The sequence below is a fragment of the Pezoporus wallicus genome, unplaced genomic scaffold, assembly GCF_028554395.1.
Source record: "Pezoporus wallicus isolate ANWC-B61680 ecotype Strahan unplaced genomic scaffold, APGP_CSIRO_Pwel_v1 contig_593, whole genome shotgun sequence".
In the NCBI taxonomy this organism is placed as follows: domain Eukaryota; kingdom Metazoa; phylum Chordata; class Aves; order Psittaciformes; family Psittacidae; genus Pezoporus; species Pezoporus wallicus.
The window spans coordinates 5,478,937-5,503,448 of record NW_026642342.1 but is presented as its reverse complement, the minus strand read 5'-3'; the positions used below and the strand labels follow the sequence as shown (position 1 = coordinate 5,503,448).

Here is a 24,512-nt window from a genome sequence, read left to right as displayed (position 1 = left end):
ATGAGCACATTCATAACATTTTAAAATTCTCTCAAGAAGCAACCCCTCCCTTTTTGTTTTGAAAAGGCTAACTCAAGCCTGAGAGATAAAGTGAGAAAGTACTTTTTTCCAGTTATACACAGTTCACCTTCTAGCAAGAGTTATCAGTTATGCACTGGTACTAAACAGTATATAGGAACTAACCAAAATGATTTGGCTATACCATGTTTTACCACAGACTATCTAAACAGTGCCAGTGACAATCTTATGCTTGTCAATGGATAGACTAGTGACATGAAACAAATTACTTTCTCAGGCCAGAAAATAATTCTAGCAGCAAGAACAAGGCGAGCACAAAGCTAACCATTTCTCTTTCTTGTCTAAATTCCTTATTTTTTTTTTTTTTATTTTACTCCAAGTTGGCTTTTCTCCAGATAGGTTGGTTCATGGTCAGACCACTCTGGGATCACTGGATTATTTCACAGTAAGAAAAAGAGATAAGAGCATCCTCAGCTACTGCTGTGAGGAAAAAAATCCAAACAAACCACGCCACATCCCTCCCATTCCCAGCCTTTGAACTGTAAGACATTATCTCTTTTGGGAAAGTTATTAATTCATTCCATACTATAAACTAACATAAGATTTATGGTCATACTCACCATTTGGTATATCCTATCAACAGAAGGCTGAGACACTGACTAAATTTTAGAGGATGACTCCAACAGAGTATTTAATGTAAGTACTGACAAACCGAACTGTTAGCAAGAAGATACTGGAGACATTATTTGGAAAGCTAAAGCCCTGATAGAATTAAATCTGGCCAGGGATGACCAGGGCAACATGAAAAAGTTTCTGTATGTAAGTTGGTGACAGAAGGAGGTCTAGGGGAAATGTGGGCCCTCTCCAGCTGGAAATGGGAGACCTGGTGATTCAGGACATGGAGAAGGCCAAGGTACTCAACGATTTTTTTGCCTTGGTCTTCACCAGCAAGAGCTCCAGCCACACTGCCCCAAGTCACAGTCGGCAATGGCAGGGACTGGTAGAATGAAGAACCACATGCTGTAGAAGATCAGGTTCAAGACCATCTAATAAATCTGGAGGTGCACAAGTCCGTGGGACCCAATAAGATGCATCCACAGGTCTTGAAGGAACTGGTGGATAAAGTGGCTAAGCTACTATCCATCATATTGAGAACTTGTGGCAGTTCAGTGAAGTTACCACTGACTGGAAAGGGGAAACATAACACCCACTTTGAAAATGGGAAAAAAAGGAAGACGTGGGGAACTATAGCTATCTCAAGAAATGCATTTGCATTGAGATCAGAGAGCCCTTGGTTGGTTAGCACTTTCCATGAAAAACTAGTAATTCTAGTGCTACTCTTGGATTTTTAGATGACAATGGACAGAACTACCATAAACCTTAAATAATTTTTGTTTCTAAGAACAAAATATACACCATAACCATTTCAGAAGATCTTGTTGCACAGGTGATAAAGGGTAGGGGAGGAGAGATGATGTTTCTGAGCTAAACCAAATAACTTATTTAGGCAGAAGTAAAAATTCCAAATCTATTCAGCCATTATTAAAAACAAAAGTTAGTAGAAGCAAATGCATCATCATAAATGTGATTTCTACACAATAACAGCTCAATAGCTTTCAAGAAGAGAGCTCAACTCATTAACTTTATAAATGAAATTAGAAATTACTAATACTGTTCAAAGACTTCATATTCTTCAAGTCCTAATCCTGCATTCATTATATATTTTTCTAGTTAGCACTTTCCACCATTTTAGGAACACATCCCAGTAAATGCTGCAGATTACATTACTTATATAATTACAATATCTAACAAGATATTCTAGCATTAGGGTCATGTTAGTACTAAGAATGAATTAATATTTTCCCTGGACACTCAGAACTATGTGACAAGTAAGATGCAACTATTAATTGCTTACAGCTTGAAATAATGATTAGCTACCTTCAGTGCTACCCTCATGAAAGGGCAGCCTTTCTAAGGCTCTGAAAAAATCTAATAAATAGACAACATACATAATAGTACAAATATCAAATATGTGGAAAAAAAAAAACAGTGAGAAAAGTAGTAACATAAGTATATATTTAGTTAAACATTTAAATGTTTAAGATATGAATTAAGAAATTAAATTAAGAAAACAAACATTTAATCTGAATAACTGCCATACACAGAATATTTAATCAGGAAATAATATTTAAGGAAAATAATTTTAATATCATTAAATATCCTAATAGTTTAAGAATAACTATAACCACTTTTTTTTATAATTCAATCTATTCAGAACAGGAAACAGCTTTAGAGAGCTAAAGCCAGCAAACTGAAGTTCACATGTCCCTGTAGTTGTGAACCCTATCAGGGTGTTTATTATAAATTACTTCTATGAATTCCTGGAAAATGTATGTTTTGGTTTATTCTCTATCAGAGCAATATAACCAGTCCTTTCAATTTCCAAAATGTGAAGTCATAAACCTGATGTAAAAGACATCTCTACAAGTCTGAGAGAAAGGCTTGAGGCTAAAAGATAATATAGGCATGGTCCCTGCTAAAAATATCCTGCTTCGATTTTCAGTGAACTCCATGATGCTGAATAAGGGAATGAAAATACAAGTGTTAATGAAAATAAGATGCAGAAATGGACATTATAATACCCGAGGGATAAATCTCGAGTCACGAACTCCCTAGATTCAGCTCTGTTACATGATACTAAGGAAGCCAGCACATACTGCTGGAGGTAAAAATAAATAAATAAATAATTGCGTCCATCAAGGTAAAGGAAACACAATTAGACTGAAGTGTAACAGTACCATTACTTAAAAAACAAAGGTTCTGATAAGAACTGGTCTGTTATTTGTCCTTTACAATTTGATGAGACATACAGATACTGGGCGGAAAAAGAGTAAATGAGTAAATGGAAAGATATATTATATAGTTACCAAAACTCTAGTCCTCACAGATTCTTTAACAATTACTTTCCTAGATGAAGGAAATGAAATTTACCTATACCCCAGAAAAATCTCTTTCATGTGTCTCAAAATACTACTTTAGATTAAATAAAAGCAGAGTACCTGAATAGTACACCTGAACTTCAGGTTGGATAAGGACTGGCCCAAAAAGACATTAACAGCTTGTAACAAAAAAACCCAAGGTATTTATGGGTAAGCGTTGGGAATGATCCTATTTACAGGTTAGTTAAAGGTTTTGATACAAAAGACTGTCATGTGCTAATACATCTGGGGCTATCATAAACAGAAAGAACATCAAAATTCAACACAGTAAAAACAAGATGATGCTGAAGAGGAAAATAATCGAAGTAACACAAAGAGTTAATTCCAGAATTTATTCCAACAGTGATTTCCTGGTACTTTGGTGAAAAGATACATCTTCCAAAATTAAAACAGTGATTGAATTAGAGGAGCTAACATGTTTTAATACAGAGGATGGGCTGAGGATTAAAAACTTGCTAAGAAAACAGGACAGAAGTATTTTATAAAATAGCACAAATAAAGCTTACTTGTCAGTTATATGAAAAAGTGCATTTAAAGTACCTATTTTCTGCTTGGTCTAGATTTCAGGCAGCTTCTAAGAACTGTTTTCTGTTTAAAAGTTTCCAGAACAAAGTAAAATACAGTTTAGTCCTTTTGAGCACAAACAACTTTGAAAACAGCTCATCTGTCAGTGGGAAAAACTGGAGAAGATGCAGCTGGGCTGAGGATTAACTGAAAAAGTAGGAGTAGCTTTTGCAACAGAAACTAGAGGAATGAAAAAACCTACTATTAGTAGTGCTATTAAACCACACACATCATCAAAATTGTTACTATTTCCTAATCCTCTAAAATATATTATTTTCTGTAGCAGAAATAAAATTAAAACAAGCTATAAACAAACTGTAAACTGATTCTGCTTAATTGAACACATATTAAAATGTAATGGGTAAGTACAGAGCCACACTGACAAGCTCACTCATTTCAGTGGACTTAAGACTTTTTCCTAAGCGGAAGGTCTTGCTTTAGTAGCAACAGTGTGAAAATAATTTAGAAACATTGCTTGTAAGCAGCTTTCTATTAAGAAAGTTTCGTGCCAGCCTATCACAGGGAGATATACAAAATACAAACAACATTGTTTACTTCATTATATCTCTCCTTTTCAATCATGTGCTGGATGCTTCAAAAGGTTTCAGATTTATTCTTTATTATTATATTTTTACTTACACCTTTTCATGTATAAAATAAAACACTTCAAAATTAAAGGAGCCCCACTCTATGATCAGTACTTCCTTAACTTTCACACAATTAGAAGAAACATATTTCACAAGACTTACACAAACTATCATCCTTGCATAAATCCTTACGTTAGACACTAGCCTCTGATTAACACCAAGCGTTTTTTGAAAATTAGAAGATTCTATGTATAATGAATTTCCCTTATCTATCAGGGCAGTATATCTTCAAAGGAGTCCACCAGCTTATTTAAACATGAACTCCTGTGCCTCAATCATTCCAGATATCTGATATATATATAATATCTTCTATGAGTAGTCTGATTTCATTCATATTTTCTTTGATTTTCATTCATATTTTCTTTGATTTTACTAAAAATCCAGTAATAAGATCCTTAGCACCCTTTTGATGCAAAGGGGTCATGTAATGATAAGAGAGAAAAAAGTTACAGAATAAAATAAATAAAAATTAATTTCAAGGACTGTAACAAACTATTACTGAGCTGTGCCAGACATTCAACAATTTGTTCTCTATTAGCTCAAAATCTGCAATAACAGATCACCTAGAAATTCTTCAAGCCACCCGTACGGCTTGGGTTTGTAACATTCTCTATGCACATACTGCAAAAAGCCTAGCAACGAAAACTGCAATTACAGTATGAAACCAGTTTTTAAATAAAAGCCCATTGAAGTCCAATTTAAGTATGTTGTTTGGGTTCTCTGGTTATGAGCAAAGACAGCTGAAAATGAAGTTCAACCATCAAGCTGGGAGATCCATGATTTTTCTTGTTTAGATAAGAAGCTGACGGGCTCTGAAGGGATGTTGCACTGGGTCTGCATCCTGGGGTTATCTGTCTGTTGAGTTCCCCCTCCCCCTGCTTTTTAACTATAACTGAAGATTTAAAAATACAACAAAACTGAGAATACTTTCTGTACACAATGTACTTATAATTTATCCCAGAATACCATAAGCTGACAGAAAGGAAAATGTATTTAAATATGTACACCTTTTACAAGTAAATCATTAAACATGGGTCATTTACCCTCTCGTACCTGTTTAAACAGTTGAAGATTAACAGCAGTTTCCAGGAACTGCTTAGTAGTACTGGAACGATGCTTCACAAAACTATTCTCACAGAATGTTATAGGCTCTCCCTAAAAAATTAAAGCAGGAAAAGTTAGATGGTAACTAGAGCACAGAAATATGCCTATTTATTTTAAATTCTCTATTACAAAATCATTTATTAATAACCAATACATGCAATTTTTCCTTTTCAACCTTCATAAACATGCATCTAATTAAACAGATTTAGACAACAACAAAAAGACCAAAATCTCCAAACAACATTGAAATAGTTCTCAAAATACATTTTGCAATTGAGTGTCTGGTTTGTAGGCCTATGAAACATGCACTGGAAGGAAAAATTAAAGAGGTTTACATATGATTCAAGTTACCTTTACAGCACACTTCATTGATAATTTCAGGGATGTGATTCAAACTTTGAGGAAGAGCAGGCCCACTGCTTCAAATAATTGCACATGCATTATTGTTCAGGGTTACTCTGATTCCCTGGCATTTTAAATCAGCAATGCTACTAAACTGTAACTCTAAATTAGACCAAAATATGTGTCTGCACCAAGTTGTTCTTACATTTATTCTACCAAACATGAGAAGATTGATAAATATATTTCTGATTTAACAGGACATTATTGAAAAAAAAGCTACTTTATTTTTATACAAAACAAAAGCTACAAACTTTTTGGAACATTGCTATGGAGGAAGTCTTGACAGATGAGATTAAAATTTAAACAATGAAATGTATTTCCATAACACGAGAAAAGAGCATAGCCTATAGTTACCAAAAACCCTGCACCAAAACACTTTGATAAAAGATAAAGAAGTACCCATTGAAAACTGTTTTTTGAAAAAAATTACTACTGAAAACAGCAGTTATTTAAAAATAAAAGATACTAATAAAATCACTTACAATTAATCTGACTCTATGCTAGTCCCTAATCTCAGTTAAAATTTGCTAACTTTATTTGCACAAACCACTGGACATTTTTGATGAGCATTCTCTCCAATACTGTTATTCTTGTCAATACTTTGTAATAAATACTTGAAGTTTTTTGGCATGACTGGATAGATTATAGGAATATTACAAAGCTTGTGTAGTGATCAAAGTACATGAACTGACTTCATAATTTTCAACTGCTCTTTACAACTTGCACTTTGTTTTTGAATAGTTCAAGTATGATCTAGGGAAATGTTGTAAAAACACCGCAACGCCTTTTCGCAGTATCACAGTATGCTAGAGACTGGAAGGGACCTCAAAAGATCATAGTCCAAATCCCTGCCAGAGCAGGAACACCTAGATAATGTTACACAGGAATGTGTCCAGCTGGGTTTTGAATGTCTCCAGGGAAGGAGACTCCACAACCTCCCCGGGCAGCCTGTTCCAGTGTTCCGTCACCCTCACTGAGAAGAAGTTTCTTCTCAAGTTTAAGTGGAACCTCTTGTGTTCCAGTTTGTACCCATTACCCCTTGTCCTATCATTGTTTGCCACTGAGTAGAGCCTGGCTCCATCCTCGTGACACTCCCCCTTTATATATTTATAGACACTTATAAGGTCACCTCTCAGTCTCCTCTTCTCTAAACTATAGAGACCCAGCTCCCTCAGTCTTTCCTCATAAGGGAGATGCTCCACTCCCTTAATCATCTTAGTTGCCCATTTTTTAATCCTTACATACTATCAAAAGCTTCCCTGTTTAAAGTCTCCCTTAAGAGGTCCAGTACTATTCAGAAAAGTACTTAAGTTCATATTTAACTTGTTTTTAAGTTTTACATCCCTGCTTGCTTACAGAACCTCTTTCAGAAAAGAAACCTCCTGGAAAGAGCCAGAAGCTATACATGCAATTAACGTAGCTCCTCCCCCTTCACAGGGTAGCTGGAATGCTATGATACGCAAAGGCATCTCAGTGCAGTATGTAGCACTTCGCTGATTAAGTCTCTAGGAGAAACAACCAACTTTACCTACTTCTTATCCCAAGATAACTCTTGAAAACTGTACACATGCAGGACATGCTGGATCTGCCAAACAGATCGAAATGTTTGTGGCGCTTTAAACAGCAGTGCCTTCCTGACCCACTTTGCATTAGCTATTCATGAGCTCCTAAAGACTCTTGTTTTAAGAAGATGACCCCACGCTACTTAGCAAAAAGTGCATCAAAACAAATGGAATAGTCTCCGGTGAGACATGGTGGTGCAAGACACAGTGTTCCTGAGGGCAGACTCTCCTCTCAGTTCTGTAGTTCTTCCAAAAATATTTCAAGGTGGCAAATTATAACAACTCCTTTGTTTATTTTTATTTTTATTTACACATATATGTATTGTTGCTACGTAAAGAAATGTCTTCTGGAAATACAGAGGCTTTATGGAGTGCAGAGCTTACTAGATGATCGTTCATGACATACTCTGAAACATGAAAGAAAATAGTTTTCTAAATAGTATATTTTGTAAATAATGAAAACTAAGCTGTGCTTTCACTGTCACTTTGCCAACTGTCTTGGGAAAAATGAAAGAGAAAAAGGAGAGGTTATCTCTCAGCAGAGAAAAGGCATGCTTCCTCTCCCTTCCGCATCAGCCTGGGGAAACAGAGCAATCAGATAGTCACCCTTGACATCACTTCTCCCCTGCCTGAGCCATACAACAAAATTCCAGGAAATGGTAGTTCAACACACATTTTTGGTGCATGGTTGTACTATTTTCCCAAATACTTTCCTTTAATCACTGGATGTTTTAGATACTTAGCAAGCACTCATACATTGATGCATCTGTTCCCTTACCAGTATTCAGAGACAGAATAGCCAAAGCTATTCCTTAGCTGAAAATTTATTTAGATCTAAACAGACTTCACAGCCAAAAGTCATCTTTTATTTGAGCCTACTCATACAACCTACTCAAGGTTGCTTTAAAAATTTGAGTAAGTTTAAAGCTCTTACCTACTGAGCACATCAAAATGAGAATATCTGCTGAAACCTGTAGAAATTCCACACTGAAGTTTTCTCAGAGTATCTGTTGTAACTTTACTGTAACTGCACTAAATAATACAATTAATTTCTACCTCTTTTATTTGTACAAGGCTCTGAACAACAAAATTGTTTTCCAAATAAAACTTTAGCAAATCTTCAAGATCACTAATGTAAACATGAAGCCTTTTGAAGTGCTATTTAAAAAATAAATTATTGAATCAATATAAACAAATATAGCTCTAGAAGATTTTGTACATAAGGCTTCTAACATTCTCACTTCTACAAATACAACCAGGTACCTTTAGAAACAGTTTTGGAGGAATGCTCCACTGATATTTAACTAGTAGACCATCAAATGGCTTCTGTCATATTGATCTACAATGTACTTTCAAAACAAGTTCGATCAAAACCCAGTGGGAACTCTGTACTGAAAAGTAGACAGCTAATACTCAGACCAAACAACCTATGCCCAAACAGGATATCTGTTCTTTTAACAACAGTTGCTATAGAATTTTCTTCCCCTTTTGTAGCTTGCCACACACAGCAGGAATTTCTTACTCTAAGCTATATTCATTTTTTAAGCAATCTATTTATACAGACCTCAATGGAACATGAAAACAATGAGTTAAAACAGCGTGATCATTTTAAGAGGAAAAATAAATTAGATTAGAAGGAATGCTTGTGCTTTCTAAATCTAGTGATATTTAACTTGAACAAGAAGTACATTTTAATTATTTCAGAAAACATTCATATTGTTCTAGCATGAGATGACTCATATTTGTACTACTGCTATAATTAATACTGTTTCGTATGGTAGCTCTTGCTTATTACATGAAGAGTGTAAGGTTGGTAGGTATGTCTGAAGCTTCTTCGGTTTTGTATAGTTTACCTTAAAACAAACAACAACAACAAAAAAAAAACACCAAAGTATTAAAAAAATTTTTGTTTTGATATTAAAAGTCCTGTGTTTAAAACCAAAGAAGTACAAAGCTCAAATTTCATCTGCTATCATAACTTTCAGAGATAAAGGCCAGGGGATAACTGAGTATGACCTATGATTCTATTCAGGAAGGTGCCATTAAAAATTGCAAACAAATTTCTGCAAAATCTGAAAATTTCTTGCAATCTACCCAAATAAAAGATTCTGATGTGCAGATATTTCTTATAGTCACAATTCCACTCTGCAACAACTCCTATTAATAAAATAACAGCTGCTATGGTCTTTAAGACAAATTAAACAATGTAGTTTTCAACATGTAAAATAAAATTTTTATGGAAGTAACAATAAACAGCTATAATAGATATTACATGGGTGCTTCTGGATTTAAACACGAATGTGTTCTGGCATTCTGTTACTCTTTCTCTCTGTTTCTATACTCTGTTGTAGTTTTTCTGCCTAACTCTTGGCGGAAAGGTAAAGAAGTCAACATCAATTTGTCCTCAAAAGATTTCATTCTGAAATGAAACTATAAGAAATCATTTTATGCATTCTCAAGTAATTCAGGTGCATTCTGAATATTGAAATATCTTTTCTTTCCTAATATAACATTTAATTGTATTATTTTGATTTATTGTATATTGAATGCAATACCTGAATATGTTGGAGAGCCGATGTCAGTACTTGAAATAGTGTCAATATTGGCCCAAAGCACTCCAGTTAGCATTCAATTTAAGTGAGGTCTGACAGGTTGTGCTATCTTAGAGCTGGAAGTTATCTCGGCACCCCTGGCGTGCTGATGAGACCATGAACTCCTACTGCTGAGCATTCCAGAGCAAGCCATTAGCCTTTGCTCTTCATTTTTTAGTTTCTGATGAGTGATGTTACAACCACCATAACTTAAACCAAAGCTATCCAGGGTTCACTTCTTCTAACATCAGGAGCTTTGAGGACTTTTTCCCCCAAAAGAGGCAATACTTTTTGTATGACTTCATCTTTTGTTAGATAATTCTTTAAAGAAAAGACAATTTTTCAAAGGCAGATAATAAATTATTGCTGCTTATATTGCATAATATTTTAATAGATGTGTCATAAAGTACGAGGATTTTTTTATTTGAAATACATTTGAAATGCCTTTGTCCTACCATGATGAATTACCCTTTTTTTTAAAAAACAAAAAACCCCACACCTGCATTTCTTCCTGACGTTTCTCTCTTAGGAGCAAACAGCTTTTCTGCTCTATTCTCCTGATGATGACCAAATTAATCTCTATCATGGGGAATACTTTTATAGTAACCATTTTTCCACTCCTTCCTTGTTCTGTTATCTACCACTCCCTGTCTAGACACAGATTGCGAATATTGTCTATTTAAGAATTCTTTACATCATATAGTGTTTTATTTACTGACTTTACCGTATATGAGTAACTGAAAAAATTTACCAGTGCTCACTTTCATCTGCTAGGTTTGCACAAGTATATATGTAAAGCCCATTTTCCCTAACCATCACAGAGCTATTAAAATGCTTGACTGGCGTGGGTCTTGTCTGATATGAGGAAGGGTGCCTAAAAATTGCCCAAGAAGCATGTGTAAAGTAAAATAGCCAGAAAAAAAAAAAACACAATGCTGCATATATATTGATTGACAAATTGACACAAACTGCACAATGTTAATCTTATATCTAACTCCCACCTATGCATGCAATTCTAAAACACAGAACATCCAATATTATTTCATGATAAATTCCCAAATGTTGGACTACCTAAAAAAAAAAAAACAAAAGCAGCAAAAGGTTCAAGGCTAAATTTTGACAATCCAAAGTATACATAATTTGAATTTGATATATATCATTTGAATTTATACATTTACATTATGTAAGAAGCATTTATCCCACAATAGCAATGCCTCAGTAGGTTTACTCTTGTGGTCAAAACTGTGATCACTGATGCTGCAGATGGCACAATGGCTCCCACTGCAGCTGCTAGCTGGGTGAGTACAGCCATGCACTGGCCTTTCTATGTGCCAGGGCTCCTTATACCAAGAGAGTTTGAATGACCTCATTGCCACTGCCAGACACACCCCACCCCCCCATCAGAGCATCTCACCCAACATCTCAAAATGGATTGCAGCCCTCTACATGAATGAGGCCATATACAAATACATGATAATTCACCATTTCACTAATGATATTTTGTTATGGATTATATTTTGGTCATTCACCATATTACAGTGAAGCAATTTGTTCAAGCATCCTCGCCTAAGTGGATTCCTTCTGGATTAAAAACTAAAGTACAAATTGAGCTCCAGCTAGTCATGGGTATTCAGTATTCAACATCAGACTAAAATAAGAACCACATTAAACCTAGAAATGCGCACTGTGTGGATGTCAGTACTGTTTTGCTCCACAGATCCACTCCTACTATGCAGTATTTGCTAAGGTAAGGTGTAGTATATTACAAAAATACTTTTTGCAGTTATATCAACTTGAGCAATTTCTTTAATTCAGTATCATGATGAAATCAGATAAAAAACAACTATTTCCACTTTTCTTGGAAAAGTTTACCAAGATAATTTTTTTATTATCATTTATTACACAAACATATATGATCACCTTTATCTATTATATGTCAAATTTCCTGTCTGTATTAAAGTAGTCAAATTTTCCATATGGTCTTTTGGAGTCCCATGAACTCCTCTCAAGACCCCTGAAGCTTCCCATTTTCCCTTTCACCAATCACTTTTTCAATAATTGCTAGACGTTTGTTCAAGACATATTGCTATACCAAGGAGAATCTGTCCTCTGCTGAAAACAAACAGTTGCACAGAATGGGTGTTCAGTATGATGAACAGCGTTTGGAGTGAAGTGTTGGATGAGTACAGACACTATTAAAGCTGTTCTTTACTCAAAGTGAATATTAATGACAGTTGTTTCATGTTTCAAGCTAAAATCATACAGATCACACTGTTGCAAGGAAAATAAGATCACTTAAACATTTTTCAACTTCCAAGCAATCCATAACTATCCAAATATATTATTTTTCATCAGATGTTTCTGATCCTAAAAATGGTACCCCAAAATCTCTTGGTGCTCAATTCTGAAAATCTGGCAAGCTTACTTACAGCAGAAGTATTCCAAATCTATACAGGAAAATATTCTCATTTAAGTATACCACCTACAAATGTTCTACATGAATTCTATTTGAGCTCCTGAAAGAATGTAAATAAAGCCCATAGCTGTGGCTTAGATTTCCTTATTAGATCTAGCATCACAACCTCCAAAGCAAAGGTTAGCACTTTTTTTGCAATGAGTTCACAAGTTTTGTGGTTCCTCAGAAATAGTGCTGATACAGTCAAATGTTACTTGTTTTTTTGAACTTCCCAATTCACAATGCATTAAACTGAGTTGAAAAGGCACATGGAGAATGAGCTGAACAATCATGGGACAACTCCTCTTAGTTTCTATTAATCCAGAAAAAAAATTCTGTAAAAGACTAAATTAGTTATAACCATGTAAACACAGCTCAAAATAATAATTTATTCTTTTTTAAACATGCTTTGTCTTTGGACAAGTTGATGCCAATCCAAGACACACTAGTATTTGCCAGCTGACTTCTGCTTGTTGAGATATTCTGAAGTAACATATCTTAAAAAAAGCCAAAACAAACCCTATAAGGCCACAATGGTTTCATAAACATCTTCTTTTCTACACAATCAGTGGAGGAAAAAAGAAACCAGACCAAAAGCCCAACTAAAAGCAATACACACACACAAAAAAAAAAACTCAAATCAAACAAAAAAAAAAAACAAACAAAAAAAACCCCACACCGATCCTCCCTCCACCTCAGATGGAACTATATCAGTAGTTTACAAATACCGTAAGAACCTGGACTGACTGATGAAATTAATCTCTTGTTTCTCATAAACTATTTTCTCTCTAATAGACTCAATATGTGCCACTCTCATAAACCAGAAAGGATGAAAGTGCATGGCACATTCATCTACTACTAGCAAAATGGCAGAAATACAAAACCCAAAGTTCTGATGGGATGCAATGGATTTTCATTTCTGCTAACTTCTCAGTGGAATCAAGATAAGCGTATGAGAGAAAAGATGCTTGTTTGACCCAATATGGCTTCTGCTTCTGGCCTCAAACAGCAAAGTCTCTAGACCAGCGAAGTGACAAACAACAGAGTCAAAGGTACAGCCTCTTCAGTTCACCACGTTAAACCAGGTGAACTGCATGTTAGTAGTTTCATCAATACAATCTGATTTTACACTAAATAATTTATACAAGTGATACAAATAAGAAAATAGCTGGCTGGATGAGTATTTATTTTTCAGTATAACTCACTGTCAGGAGGTGGTAGTGTCTTCTAAACTGCCAATGCATCCTTAGCATAGAGTAAGATTTATAACATTTTCTTTGACTGGGCTAAAACACTTCATATTTTTCTTGCAAAGAATGAGACCATGCTCTCATAAATCAGTAAAGAAGTAAAGAAGAAGCCTTACTGGTTTGTATCTTAGTGCATCTCTGTAGGATCCAAATAGTGCTGCCTGTGCCCGAAGAAAGGCCTTGGCTACTCCATGACCCGTAGCTGTAGACTGCTTTTTCAGTTTATTTTTCAAGGCCGAGACCTGCACGACAGAGTGGAACAGTTAAATTAACACCTCAGAAATTGGTACAGCGAGGTACGAACCCAATCAGCAGGCAAACCATGATGTCTACAGGTCAGCCAAAAATTCATCCTCCTCCTTGATAGCTTATCTTTTTAACTGCAAAGAGCACCTGCTGGTCTGTTAATTGAAATGAAAGCAGGGGATGATGGTAGAGTGCTAATGCAAATTGGTTTATGCTCTCTTTTTCCCAAGGCCTCTTGACATAAATAAGCTTAATTATTTTACAGGAAAATGCATGTGAGCCACTTTTCTGCAGAATTTTTTTTTCAATCATAACATGTACCTACTTGTTTTGAATGGAGACAGTTGGATATTTTTTATTTGTGCTACAAAGGCTTATTTTTAACGACTCTTAATGGACACTTTCTATTCAGTTTTAGGGTTTTTTTTAAAGTCAAACTGCTGTCTTATATAATTTCCCATGCACCATGGGAGTACCTGCTACCACTGTTAAATAGTTGAGAAGTCTGCATAAATTCAGTGCTACACTGTCTTTAGAATTGTCCTCAAAGATAAGAATATTTGAAAGGAGGGGAAAAAAGTAACAACACCACTTAGGAGGCACCTGCAGTTAAAAAAACAAACAAAAAAAATTAAATTAAAAAAAAAATCGATTTTAGTGCTTGATTTTTTATTTTTTATTTTTTAAGGAGGCCTGTCTTTTTTTACTTAGCAAATGGGAATTGCTGATTATATAGAATTAGGGGAAAAAAAGAAAATTTAGATTGAGATAACTTACTCAGAGATACTTTGGAGAAAAATCATGTTATTCTGAAATTATGACAGTATTGTTTAAAGATACGCAGAATTACACCCAGTTATAGCCTACACTCTCCTAATTTTCATAATGAGGACATCGGGAGAAGTAGATCTACTCCAGTTACATGGAATACATATTTCTGCATCCTTTTGTATTGCAGTATACCCAATAAAGCAATTATTTAAGTCACTAAATACAATACAAAGTAATAAAGTTATTATTTAAACAAAACATTGTAAACACAAACTATCACCAAGACAGCTTTCGTTCTTTCAGAAATACATGCAAGAATGAGTATCTTTTTGTTTCTTTATGCAAGCAGTCCTGACTGCTCTTGTAGATGATGATTGTAATTGAAGTGTCAACCTAATTAACAACTAAACTTTGAATAATGCTAATGAGAACTGAACACGGCATCAGAGAAAAGACCAGCTCTACAGGTGATAAACCTTCATAGTAGTGACATTTTCCAGTGTAAAGTCACAGTTACTGTGATCTGATCAAAGAGAGAGACCCCCATTGGGTCCAATTATAACTATAGTTTTGAAAAAAAAATTATTGAGTTATGATGTTCATAACCTATGCAAAAAGGCCCTTACAGTATAGGTCTTTTCCCCATAGCTGTGATCTTTTCAATTTATATCCAAGCTCCATAGATCTAGATAAAAGTTTGGAGCCTGATTCGTTTAGCCCATGGAAAGCACACACCAATGCTCATTTATGTTTTTTCCTTACACCTCAAAAGAAAGAATAAAAAAGTACAAGTCTGAGTACAAAAATCTGTTCTGCAGTTCAAGGTTGAAAAAATAAATGTATGGTTTTGGTTTAGGGTTTTTTTCGTTGTTGTTGTTGGTTTGGGTTTTTGCTTTGTTTTGGGTTTTTTTGCCCTTTTTTTTTCTGGATTGTATGATTATTTCAAAGTTATTAAAAATGAGGTCAATTTAATCCCAGGGGAAATAAATGCATATATCCTTTGTAGAAGGGAAATCTGCCCATCAGTGTCAGCTCAGTTTCATGAAAACATAAGCAGTAACATGAGAAAAAAAAGAATTGTCAATCTTAAGATGCTGTCTCTGGCATGACAGACAAAGCTTAACTTTTCTAAATGCAAAGGAGGGAAGAGGTAGAAAATTCTCTGTATTCTTTTAAGTCTACATTCTTCTAAATTATACCTTGTGAATTTGGGGGAAATTATGGCAGATGGTAAGACAAGGTAAGAGAAGAAAGGAGGTAAAGATGATGTAAGAGCAGAGGATTTATTGGATAATGTGGGAGAGGTGAAAGAAAATGGTATTTTCTGATTTTCTTAATTCTGGCAGGCTCTATGTACCCTAACATAAGTCGATAAACAGGATGCTTTAAGCAAAAAACTGTTGAAAAGAACAATAGAAAGCAACAAATCTGCTTCACTGCAGTATTTGTACATTATTAGTTCAACAATATTAAGAACATCACAATGGGCTGGCAATTTAGAGCCAGGTTCTCCAGCACGAAAATGCGTACATCAGATGCACATTTTTGTGCTGCCATTCTGGAGGGAGTTTGAGCCTCAGAAATGCTGTGCTGGAATTCAAAGAAAGTTCCACCAACTTCCGCTTTTCTCAGGAGGTAATGGCAAAAGGCAGGAAGAGCTCTATTTGACTATTCTGCAGAAGTACTAGGAGCACAGTGCTCTTAAGAAAAGGCCTTCAGAGATAATGTGAGCCACAACCCTGATTTCCCCATTGTCACAATTGGAGTCTGAAGCACCCTTGAGACCTGCCTAGGTTTGCTTGCTGAGGTAAGCAAACACGCATGCAGAGGGACAGTGCTTACTCAGGGCTTATTCTAACACCAAGTGATGGCAAACCCAGCTAAACCTTTGGGTATGTTACTGGCAAGTTGTCCCAGCTCCACAGTTTAATCAAAGACAGAATGATAGTTATTGCAGTCAATACAGTAGGTGTAGGTAAGAGACTGGGTGATTTGAACTACTTAGGAGGACTTGGTGCACAGCAGGATTGTGACTGCTTAGATCCATGAACCTAAAAACAAGACATCCCTTTGGTGACATCATTAATAGCTCTTAAGGTTTCAAAGAAATTACATAATTCTGACATCAAGCAAAAAAAAAACAACAAACCAAGCACCATCTTTATCAAAATCTTTTCCTCATGTACGATTTAATCCATCTACCTATGATTAAAATGCCAAGCTTCTTTTCTCCCATTCTTTGCATGTCTTAAGCAAAAATAGCCTCTTACAAAGTTAAAAAAGAAAAATAACTCAAAAAACAAACCACAGGGGTTAGAATGTTGTTAAAATTTATTTATGGAAGACACTAGGAATCCATTTTAGAAATGGTATTATTAATTTACACTAGAAGCAAACAGTTTTTATCTTCTCCTAGCAACGGCTTCTCACAGAAAGGTGACTTCAGTGGATTGCTAAACACTACCAATCAAGAGCAATCGGAGCTTCAGGAGGGTTTAAATCAATAGCATAGTTTTTCAGAGATTTATTAAGTCACGAGATTGATATGTGATTTAGCTTTCGTATGGAATTAAGCATTCCTAAATTGTAGAAACATATTGTGTTGGTCATCAAAACAAAAAGCATCATTTTTTAAAATAATCACCCTATGTCCTTTCTAAGATTCCTAAAATATAACTGATCAGAAAAAAAGCATGACTAATATCTCCAATATCCATGTGAGCAGAAGAATAGAACTGCGCATAAACACCCCATTAATAATATCATGTAACTATTACTTAAAGCCTTTGCTCCTGCAAAAACTTAAGCGCACATACAAATTTAAGTTCATAGAGAAGTCTTCAAAACATTTGTTGCCTGAGAAATGCAGAACTATGCACTGGGGTTCCCAGTGACTACCAGATCTCTGAAAACAAGATATCCAGGTATTTCTCTGGTATCAGTGACAGCTATTATACTTTAAACTTTTTTTTGTCATTCCCCATCAGCTCATGTCACTATAAAATTAAGCCCATTCTCCACAGTGAGAGAATGAGAGAAGATAGCAGAGGAGAGAAACAAAACAAAAACCTTACAACAAAATGGAATCTGATACGATTTAAGATCAATAGTGTTAATGAAAGGGCTTCTACATCTTTGATATTATCTACAAACACAGGATTTCAACATCTCAGAAAGGCCTCCAGCATTTAAACACAGATACTTGTTTAGTTGAAAACAACTAAATACAAATGTTTTCAAAATTAATTGTACTTTTTAATCTCATATTCTACCTTTTAAAACTACGTCAAGGCTCAACAGGATCTCGATTTAAAGAATTTATTCAAAATAAACAGTTGCCTTATAACACCGCAAACACAGCAAACTGCTCTGAGTTTCTAAAATATATTAGTAATAATTCTGGCTATTTTTGGATGGCGAAAACACAGTAAATTATAATATGCAAATTTCACAAAAAAAAAAACCACTTTCTTCAGTTTCACTGCTATATGTTGACCATAACTTCTTTATAATACTACCAATCATTGTATTTTCAGAAATAATTTGCACTCCCAGTAATTGTAGTAAAGTAACTTTAATGTTCTACGTCAACTACAGCCTACTTCTCAAATGCTACTTTTAGAGCAGTAACGTTCAAATGCCCAATTAAAGTGTTAAAATCCTGTGACTTTAGGAATCTCAAAACTAAAATTCCAAAACCCTGTTTAGATTCTGCAAGCACCACATGCTGCAAGAGCTACACACATATTTCAACAGCTCTGTAGATTTTACTGTTAACAATATTTAACTACCAGAGAAGATCCTAAAAACCTCTAAAGCCTGAAAATCATATTTATAAATTTCTGCTTTGTCTATGAAGAAATCAGTTAAGACTTGGTTGCTAAAAGAAACGCCCTCAATTCTCTAAGCTTTTTTTGAAGTGTTCAAATTTGAGCAAAGGAATAGTCTTTTGTCAGTTACCTGCAAGCAGGTATTGCAGGATCAGGCCCAAAGCTTATAATTTTTTGTCTATGGTCTATACCAATGCATATACACCACAAATGTTCTTTTTTTAATGTCTTACATCATTAAACTGGTGATCTATGTATTATTGCATTAGGAAATTTACTCCCACAAAGTAGCTACGTATTTGCTTTTCTTTTTTTTTTTCTTTTTTAAATTATAAAATAATAGACAAATTCACAGTGAAACGATGAAATTTAAAAACAAGTGTTCTTGTCAGAAGAGAGGAAAAAGAGGGATTTTCCCTCCTCTAAGAAAACAAAGGATTCCTGAAAGTCTTGCACTGATTTATTTTTCCAATTTTAAATACCTTAGGAGTAGCGGAACTGCTACTGGCATGGTAGTATTTCTAACAGTCAATAAATCTAAAATATTATGTGTGAATATTGGAATGAAGCCATTAAGAAGATTACAGCATGCAACGCAGCAGAGGGTCCACATGAAAAAAGGACTGGTAATTCAGGACAACTGTGACCACTGACCTTTGCACAGTCAAGACCACTGGTCAGTCTGACAGAATAATAGAGTTCACATGCATAGAAAGTCATCTAGCCTGTAACTATAATTTAAATGCTTAAGTGAATGATTTAAAAATGCCTTTAAATCTCAGTTAATTTATTATACAGTTTATTAGATAATGCCATATAATAACTTTTTTTTCAATCTCAGATTTATCATGAAAAAATACACAAATCAGAGCATTTTAATAGACATATTACTCATACACGGGTTACCTATTAAATACCTATGCTGTGAGGACATCATCAGGCTTACTAATCAAGAAAATAATTACTCAATTTCCTTCAGACACAAGAAACAGTTTTGGAAAACTCTTTAAAAATACAGCATTTTGTTTGTTAGGCTGCAAACTAACCTGGAATCAATTTTTGAAAGGGACAGTAAGACTACAGCTTCTTTTATGCTTTCAGTTCTTCATTCTATTCTATTTGAACACTTTTCAGAGGTACTCACCATATTTTTTCATCAGAAGTTTTACTGCACTTACATACATAAAAGTTTATTTATATATGTTAATGTGTTTCACATGCAAGTATCTTTGACATTTGTTTTAATAAGTCTGACTTACTATTTTGACTCTACACTCCTACGTCTTACACTTTTTAACTGAGATGTTAGCAGTTGCACTGGCTCTCATGAATGCAAAAGGAGGACAAACATGTTGTCATTTTATGAGCCAAACACAGATATTTTCAGTGCCTTTTGTTCCCAGGTTTTCCCACTAAAATTGTACATGTTTTCCATTAAGCTGTTTTAAAGTGCTTTACAGACTGAAGTAGAGGAACAGATGGGAATATTCAAATTAAAAGCTTCATTATAAAACCCTCAAATTCTGCAAATATATTTATATTTATAGGTTGCTCTGTTTTGTTCTATATTCGATATGGAATCAAATATTTTAAGTCTACTGTATAGCCTGTACACTTGGATAACCTTCATTAACATTAATAATAGTAACATGCATATATCCTGGGGGTGAATAGACTTCTAAATGTACAAAGATCTGTATCCTTATTTTCTTCATGCTAGCCTACTCATTTAAGAGATCAGTCCAATATGCATCTATAAAATACATGAGAAGTCCCTCTCATTGCACAAACATCCATTTTTCCTGTTTGAAGGACCTCCAGCTACACCTCCAGTATCTTATGGAAGATGAATCTTATGGAAGATGATGCCTAATTCTCAATTCTGCATCCAGCTATTATTTGGCAAGAGGTATGTTCCTCCATGCCATTATAACCTCAACCTTAGACACTGAACGCAAGGTCAGTTAAAATTACTGACACACCAGAAAAGACTCATTTTTTACTTAACTGATTATACTCTTGAACAATAGAATACAGGCAAAATTACTGTACCTACATGTAAGTGTATAGGTTCGTATGCTTTTTCATACATTAACATACTGAATCAGAAGAAAGACTGAACAGATGACCTATTAAAAATACAGATTTTAACATGATTAAAATGAAAGGGAAATTACATTAATATAATCCTCAAGAGTTTGCTTTCTATTGTAATAAATATACACAAATCACCAACAAAACCAAAAGACATAGTATGTCACTACAGCACCTTAGTTTGATTAAGGGAGTTAGGTTTTTATGATTTACAATTTCAGAAAATGTAATCCTTTGATTTCACATTTTCATATAAAATTCTTTGTCTCAACAACCATTTGTGATAGCTCGAGCATCAATAACTAAATAATCAAAACAGTGGTTTCACAATGAAATGCTTTTAGAGCTCTATTGGGAAAAACAAGGTAAGTGAATTTTGTGACTATTTAAAATGATATACAGAGTATGTTCCCCTATAGGCAATAAGGATTAAAAAAAAAAAGGGGGGAAGGGAGGGGGGGACACCCTCTGCAAGATCAAAGTCCAGAAGGAACTGGCACTTAATTTATCATCCTTTACAGACAAAAGACAGTTTTCGTCATTTCAAAAGGATCAGATGTCTTTTATGACAAACTGGGTTTGCAGTTTAATTTACAAATAGAATTCTAAGTAAGCAGTCTTTGCTCTGCCAAAGCAAATGACAAACAGTATAGGTTTTCATTCACGCAGCCCTCAGCAGGATAGAAGAGATTAAAATAAAACTGAAATAATTTAGAGAAAACAAATAAATGTTTCAGAAAGTTGAAGAAGATCAAAGCCTGAATTTTCTGACCCCAACTGTACAAGCATTTCTTATTATATTGACCAGTGCCATCAGATCATTAATTAAAAGGAAAGCGCTGGCAGGTGGCAGGGAAGCAGAAGCCGATAATTGGCCCCCTTCTTCTTTTTGCCTTCAAAAACTCTCGTTCTTTTGCAAGACATGCCACTAGGCAGACAGAAATGCCTACTTTGTAATATAATGATTAAGATGAGATGAAGAGACTCTTGCGTTTAAAGCAGCTATGCCTAATGAATGCAGCTAGCTTTATAATTATGATCCTACTTTTACAATGAGAAATATGATGTTCCATTCAACGTCTCCTCAACTGTCAAAAAGCTAAAAATCTCAAATGTAGGGGTCTACACTTGGCGCTTTTCACCCCCTTATTCCTTTTATACCAGCAAAACCAGGCAAAAGTAACTACTAGTAATTCAAGCATCTATATAAGAAAGAAAGAATTAAATACCCGTAAGACTCACCACTTCACCAGGTAGGTTGTTCAGGTCATTAAAAGGGGTTTCTAGAGTGTTTGTGTCAACATTTAGCAAAACCACATCCTCCAGTGATCTGTTTTTCACTCTCTGTTAGGAGGAGAAAAAAAAAAAAAGAAAGAAAGTGCAAAAGCATTTTATTATGGCATCCTCAGGAACTGCATTTTTGTTATCATATCATATCATACAAACGATGATTCTACAAAGGACAAAAATGGCAAAGACAATATTCTGAGCTTTACGTGCAGGATTTGTGAATTAGATGCAGGATTCAGAGAAGCTTTTAAAAACCCTTCCCCTTCAAACAGTAAGGTTATATTAATAATCTCTGAAATATAAGCACATTTAATAAATGAATACTTGGAAACCAAGATTTACACAAAGCATAATTAAATATATTGGAGCTATACGTATCTTATAACAACATTTCATTCTCTCCTATTTGTGAAAATCAGATAGGATGTTAAGCATATAATCAGATGAAAACCAGAGAAAACTATGTAATTATTTGCAGATTTAAGTAAGTCCCAGGCATGTGACATCTACTACCATTATAGAAAAATGGATGAAACAACTTTCCATCAGTGGACTTCACTAGCAGCTAAGAATTAAACAATTTGTTCCTTTCAGGAAAAAAAAAATAAAATAAAATGATGGAACTTTTTTCTATATGGTCCTAGAATAATACAGAATAGTGCGGTCAAGGAGGAATTGAGTGACTTTTTTTCCAGAGCAAGGCTTTCTGTTCCATTATTTTCTGATGGAATAAGGAAAAAGATCCTTGTCAAGACACTACAATCTGTGTATGCAGGTCATAAGAACCTGATTTGAGGGAACATAAGGCTATGCCTACAGTTAAGAAGCACACATGACAGAAGGCTCTTTTCTAGAAACAAAAAAGTGCTAGTGGCTCAGACTGGAGAAGAACCCACCTCATCAGCTCAGGAAATGTGAGTTGTTCCTTAGAAACTGCTTTAGCAGAAATGGAAATCACATAAATTTCTCTAAGAAATTATCTACTCTGCGTGATAAACAGACTTCACACACAGGCTTAATGGTGTCATCAAACGGTTATGGATCGAGGCAAAGCTATTTATGACCCAGCTATTACTTACCTCTCAGGTGAGTTCTATTGTTTCATTATATGTTCAAATCCAAAAAGGCTACCTCTTGGTTTTTGGCAAAAAAATGTTCAGTTGTAAATTAATAGTTATGAATGCTATGGGCTAAATTTCAAGAGGGACAGAATATAAATTATCTTGGAAATCAGAATGACGCTGAACTCTGATTGATGGTGACTCCACAATAAATTTTAACTTTTGTCATTGGGAAAATCTATTGCTGAATCACTAAAAAACACTGGAAAAAAACCCATCACTGAGAGATAGACACAGGAAGAAATCATAATGTAGAACTTACATGTGTCCATAAAATGCTTCAAAAGTAAGATTTCAGAGAGACATTTCTTACTTCGCAAAACACCTGAGACTTAAATTCTGTATGTCCCTATGCAGAGATTTTTCCAGAAGCTTGTCCACTATCATTTACGGCACACACACCTCAAGCTTACCAGTATGCAGAAGTGAATAGTAAACTTACCTCTATTAAGCTTAAGTGAACGCCAATTAGATAAGGCATTGGTGCACTGAAGGAAAAAAAGAGGAAAAGGTCAATTTTTAAGTACCAACTAGTACAAAACAGGTGGAGCAAAAAGATTTAAAATCTTGGAACGTAGAGTCCTTATTTAACATTCACTGTTCAGCATTAAATTAAGAAAATTGCTACCTAAATTTTTACTAGACAAGGGTATTTATTTATTTACTCTGCAGTAAGCATGACCACAAAATCAAAGGTAAAGTATGAGTGAGAAGATGTATACAGCTGGCTAACCACTTTGCCATACCTGGCTTCAACAACCAACCATACTGTATGGCAGAGCTAGCCTGGTAGCTGTTCCAAAAGCAGTCTGTCTCTAGAACTACACTGGTTTTAAAACACTATTCTGAAGAATACTGTAATATTTAACATCACCACACTGCAACCCAAAATTAATGCCACTTTTGATTCTGTGTGTGCTTCTGAAACCCTTCCTTGGTGGGTGCTTGCAAGCTGTATAGTATCCTGTTTAACTTCAGCTAGTAAACTTCTCATTTCCAATTTGAATAAGACAGGGAACTATATTCTCAAAACAAATATCAACACAAAGCCTCTGGAGTGAGACCTCCTGCAGTATGCAAGCAAGAAACTGAAATAGTCAGTCTAATTCATCATGGTTTCCTATAATCTTCTCTTTCTTTCTCTAGTGAGTGTGTTCTGACAACATCTGGTTGAGAATATATTCAGTATTCAGCGCTGAAGGGAAAAAAAACATTCAACAATCACCATTACACTTTTGAGTACTGCGAGATTACTAAACGTATTCACTCCAGAGAAGCAAGCAATACACAAGATGGTTTAAGCAACTCAGTGGGAAATTAAATACTAAGGGACCAAAGAGAAAAACACTGAATAAAACCATTATCTGAAAAATAAATGGAAGATAAGATGATTTACATAAAGTTACACAGATAGTTGACATACAATTAATAATCTCCTATTGTACTACTACTACTAATAAAACATAATAATAATAAAACAATAATCTCCCATTGTATTAATTTGATCAGGAATCTGAGCCACTGTCTGGCACCATAAGTTCCCAGTGGCCTTCTCAATTTGGTCCCAC

General features: G+C 34.8%; 1 protein-coding gene across 3 annotated transcripts in view; it reads right to left on the bottom strand.

Moving 5' to 3' along the window:
- The window catches only part of DENND1B (DENN domain containing 1B), a 155,338-nt gene that overhangs the window by 24,710 nt on the left and 106,116 nt on the right, over positions 1–24,512 (bottom strand). For all 3 annotated transcript variants that reach the window (XM_057428951.1, XM_057428952.1, XM_057428953.1), the window contains 4 exons: positions 23,387–23,432; positions 21,776–21,877; positions 13,709–13,834; positions 5,282–5,383 (listed from right to left, as the gene is read on the bottom strand). In XM_057428951.1, the coding sequence (XP_057284934.1) occupies positions 5,282–5,383; positions 13,709–13,834; positions 21,776–21,877; positions 23,387–23,432 (376 nt within the window). The remainder of the gene's footprint in view (positions 1–5,281; positions 5,384–13,708; positions 13,835–21,775; positions 21,878–23,386; positions 23,433–24,512) is intronic.